Source organism: Montipora foliosa, chromosome 9, assembly GCF_036669935.1.
Source record: "Montipora foliosa isolate CH-2021 chromosome 9, ASM3666993v2, whole genome shotgun sequence".
NCBI classification, from domain to species: Eukaryota; Metazoa; Cnidaria; class Anthozoa; order Scleractinia; family Acroporidae; genus Montipora; species Montipora foliosa.
This window is the reverse complement of record NC_090877.1, coordinates 47,273,190-47,278,189: the sequence shown is the minus strand read 5'-3', so window position 1 is coordinate 47,278,189 and position 5,000 is coordinate 47,273,190. Positions and strand designations below refer to the sequence as shown.

At 39.8% G+C, this 5,000-nt stretch overlaps 1 protein-coding gene across 2 annotated transcripts in view; it reads right to left on the bottom strand.

Annotated features, from left to right (window-relative positions):
• Window positions 1-5,000, bottom strand: part of LOC137972005 (endothelin-converting enzyme homolog) — a 42,283-nt gene that overhangs the window by 36,990 nt on the left and 293 nt on the right. For both annotated transcript variants that reach the window (XM_068818801.1, XM_068818800.1), the window contains exons 1-3: window positions 4,814-5,000; window positions 2,503-2,565; window positions 497-523 (exon numbers count right to left, since the gene is read on the bottom strand). The exon at window positions 4,814-5,000 is cut by the window's right edge. In XM_068818801.1, coding sequence (XP_068674902.1) covers window positions 497-523; window positions 2,503-2,565; window positions 4,814-5,000 — 277 coding nt within the window. The remainder of the gene's footprint in view (window positions 1-496; window positions 524-2,502; window positions 2,566-4,813) is intronic.

Below are 5,000 nucleotides of genomic sequence, written 5' to 3'. Positions count from 1 at the left end.
ATTACATTATGCACTCTCATTGACCAAGTGTTTAAAATTGTGCAGTGAGAGTGGAGACAAAGGAAATTCCAATTTTTTCATTGGTTAGCTTAGTTGCGAACAATTAAATATTGAACCGGTAGTAAAATGGCAGATGTGGCGCGGCCGGTCGCTAAAATGAGTGTCTTTGTTTAATTAAAACTGTGATATTACTTATTGCTTCTTTCTCTTCGACACGAAGGGACTCATTCTCTAAGTTGAGGCCACTCAAAGCTTCACAAGGAGACTTCGAATCGAATGCTTCGGAGCGACGCCATGTTTAATTTAGTGCTATCACGACCCATATTGAACTCCGGAAGTCTTAGAATCCTCTGTCTTCATAAGGCCCCGCCGGCTAGGAAAATGGGATTAATCCTTTGGAACGAGAATGATACTGTTTTATTAATGCTGAAAGGCAGAAATAGATATCATCCCTGTCAAAGAAAAAACATTGAAAATGTAAACAGCAGTGTCATACCTGTTTTATGGCTCGGACTAGAAGTGCCTGAAATAATTTTTAAAAAAGAGAGAATTCAAAATTAAAATTCTGAAAATATTGCAGAACCCAAAGGGACGTAAAGGCAAATCTTAAATTTCTTGCCGACCGGCCTAACAATCAGTTTGCAGGACAGACTAGAGCAGTGGCTAAGCCCAGCTAGGAGCCGGTCTAGAATGGAGAAGTAGGACGCCTCCTTCCCTCCAGTAGTCTGGGTACTCAACTTGGGCAAGTGACAGGACACCCTGAGCCTCCCCTGCCGGGGTTACGGCGTGTATGCCCATCAATCTGGTGAATACCCATAGGTGGTGCTTCCTGCATTATTCTCTTGTTAGAGGAAGAAGCTACTGACGCTGCATGCTTGTGTCATAAAACGGGGGTGAAGGGAGGATCTCATCCCAGCTCGGTCCACAGTATTCACTTGAGGCGAGGCGACCCTTGTGAATTATAGTGATATCTCTAAAAGGTTATCCAATATTTTTTTTCGTGCAGAAATGCATGTCCTCCCATCTCTTTTCAGCCTTCACTGTTAAATAAAAAACCGTTGATTGTATATACATCACTGACATACGTGGCCTTCGAGACAAGCGCATTTCCGGTTTGTCGTACTTTCCAAGGAAAGAGAAGCGACAACGCCGTAACTAGTGTTTTCTGTCAAACAGGCTATGTCATCCTTTTTTGTGGCTTGGACTCAAAAGAAATAATATATAAATTAAATATTGCAGTACCAGCAGGAAAATAAAATGTAAAAAAACATTCAGGATTTCAGTTCAGTGAAATATTGGAAAGCAATCATTAAGAAATGTGCGGCCTTAGTGATGTAAAGGATATTGAGTATTAATTAAGTCGGATAGGACTTCGCTTCTTGGTTAGAGTAAAATTGACTCATTGTAAACTGGGTCAGCTATAGATATCTTGGGGTTCTGGAAAGAAATGGCCTGCAATACCAGATGAAGCGAAAGTGATTGGAGGAGTAAGCAATTTTATAGAGCGGTTTTCAATTGAGAATCGTAAAACAAATACCAAAGTAATTACTTCGACCAATCACAGCAGGTGAAAACAGTGCAATGAACCAATCCAGACTCGTAGCAATTCCGTGTAACTTGCTCAAAGGGCAGGAAAAGCGCGCGTTCAACTCGCGATTGGTTTTACAGGGGCACCCAACGTCAATTTTCGGAAAATATCTGTTCAGAAGACGATTTGAGATCTAGAATTTTCTTAACATTTGTTGTAAAATTTATTGCTTGCCTGCCTGTCCTAGGATTTTCGAACATCTAAAAATTTGTATAATTGCCCATTTTTAACGGATTTTTACCTCAAAAAGGTCACCTAGAATTTTCGGGAGCCTTTTTTCTGGCTAAATTTTTCGAAAAAGTAAGTTTTAATCCCTAAAAATTTCGGACAACAAGACTTTCAGCTAGGAAATCCGAACAGATGAAAAATTTTTAGGGGATTAAAATATGCCTATATCTTCAGTTTAAATACTGAAATACGTTAAACAATGCTATGTTTAAGTAGTTTTGAATTATATTCTCGTTGGGTGCCCCTGGTTTTAGTTTAGTTTACTGTCTGTTTCGGAATGGAGTGTAGCAAAAATGGTGCCAAACTAGATAACTGTTTCGATCCCCGCTTACGTTTTGGACGACGGCGCGTGGCAGGTTCGACAGCCATTCGAGCGGAAAGTCAGAAATTCACAAATTTTCTGTCATGGCAATGCAGAATTTCTTGGCTGCAATTAGAAGGCAAACCGCCCCCATCGATCGCAATTAAACTGGTTGATGCAAGCCCAGATCGATGAAAATCGAGAGAAAATGAAATCGATTGTGAAAATTGTAGTATTTTGTGGTCAAAACAACATTCCGTTGATGGGGAAACGAGATGACAACCCTGATGACAGCAATCTCCAAGGAACCTTTCAAGCCCCTTTGGAGTCTCGTATCGACAGTGGTGATGTAAAAACGTTTCTTCATTTTGAACTTAAAACTTACTCTGGTACAAAAGAGTTTCTTTTGCCTTGGGCTTGTAGGTCGGGAACCTCCTCGTGGTGGAGCCTGGAAACATATTTATATGGCTAATACCTGACTGGACAATGTGATATAATTAAAATATTTACTTCGCTAAGCTTGCTGCTTCTTATGAAGTAATTTATTCCGTACCGAATACGGAAATGCCAATGATGGAAACATCGTAAAGTACTGAGATATTCAAGAAATTATATGATTTCTCTGCTTACATGCAAGATCACCAAGTAGAGCAATATTAATGTCAATCTATAAATGAAATGCACCAACAACACCTAGGTAACGTAAGGGTCGTCACTTATTTCCATCCCTCAAACTGACATTTGCCTTTTTATTCAACTTACTCGACGTACAATCTACTTTAGACTTCAAATCTACTTCAACGAAACAAAATTTTAAACAAGCTGAGAAGATTCATAATAGCTAGGCGAGGCAAAGAGTTGAACTAGGATCGATGGCTTCATCTTGCAGTTTCCGATATCCACTAGAGTAACGAGAATACCTCCCGGAAAGTCGAATTTTTTAGAGTATTGAAATAGTAGTACCCAACAAAACAATTGAAAGTTAACCGTCTTCAACGGGGTTTTTAGACCTAAATACTGTAGATCAGCGCGGCTTTGCTTAGAAACGATATTTCTTGTTGAACTTAAGCTCCAATTCTGTCTGTTTTCGTTCTTTTTACGGCGGTAAGCTTGTCATATTAAGATGGGATATTCCTTCGTGTAATTGTTACGAAATGTCCAATGTCAGTTTGAGGGATGGCCCGATGATAAGTGTTGACCGTAACGTACGTAATGCTCTAATTCGTTGACTTTGAAATCACGTGAACCTTTTTGTGTAATTTTACTTCGCCCATGGTCGTATTGTAATGTATTGTATCTACGCTTCGGTGGCTTGTACCAAAACTCTAAACACCGAATCGAAACCGCCGAAATCATAGAAACACCGAAAAAAACTGCTATCGAAACAGCATGATTATCAGACAGAACTTCATTTTACCATATTTGGTCAAGAGAAAGCGCAAAATATATACATCTTATTCAATGGTTTAACATATAATACGCGTGGATATTTTGCGAGTTGCGTAGTATTTTTCCGAGCCCAGCAGGGGAGGAGGAAAAATACCAGCAATGAGCAAAACGTCCGCGAGTATTATATGTTAAACCATCGAATAAGAGATTTATTATTCCACTATACAAAAAGGTGTTATTTTGTTTCAATTTTATTTGTAAAGAGTGTTTCTAAAAAAATGCATCATCTGTCCTTCAGGTAGTCTCCTACGCAGCCGTTCTTTGTGTGGGGAGGAGCGTTGCGTGACCACACAAAGAACGGCTGCGTGGGAGACTATCGTTCAGGGCGTTTGGGAACGATGTAAACGGCACAGAAAGCCAGCCAAATGTCCTTTATTTGATTGTATAAACGAAATGACGAGAGACCAGCGATGACAAGCTAAATTCTCGGGCTTTGTATCGTGTTGAAAACAACTTCGTTCATCGAAAACTCCAGTTCCGTTCGTATTTGCTCTGTTCTAAACCGGTCAAACCGGGACACTACAGTGTATGACCGTCTCTTATTATTCCACGTCATTTTACCATATTTGGTCAAGAGCAATTATGGACGGAACGGGAGTTTTTCAATGAAATAAATTGTTTTCAACACGATGCAAAGCCTGATAATTTAGCTTGTCATCGCTTGTCACTTGTCATTTCGTTTAGCCATTCAAGCACGAGCCTTATCATACAATTGATATGATTCTCCGTCACTGCAGGAAGAATCCAAAATACCAGAAAATGACGAAATAGTGGAATAATAAATACCTTATTGAGTGGTTTAACATATAAAACGTGAGGACATTTTGCTCGTTGCTCGTATTTTTCCTCGCCCCCGGGGCTTGGAAAATTACTACGCAACTCACACTTTCAGCCTGAGTTTGTTCTTCGTATGTTTTGAAAATTTTGATTAATCTCAGCCTGAACGTTCATATTAAAAAGTTTCTTATCAATAAAAGAGAGTGTAATCATTGCGATTACCTCCACCAAATTAATGGGCACACGGCAATGATAAGCTACATTTCCAGTTAGGAAACTGAAACTGTTCGGTACATTGAATTAAACATGCGCCTTGAGCGAGGATTGACACATTATTCAAAGTATAAAGAAAACCACGAAACTGCTTCAAAGTTCAATGCTTGCCGTTTGCATTAGAGCACCACGACTCAGCAGTTTCACATTACAAATTGTTTAACTAAACCCGCCCATTCTTCTACTGACCGACTTACCGCGTGTTAGTACAATATAAACGGGTACGACGATTGCCACGACTATGACAATAAAAACTGCCAGGAATAGAAAAAATAGTTTTTTTCTGCTTCCACAACATGCTTTACGAAGCCGGTATGTCATACTCAAGTCCCCAACATCTTCAACCAATCCCGCCCTGTCGTCTGTTCGTGGCGGGCAGTCGAT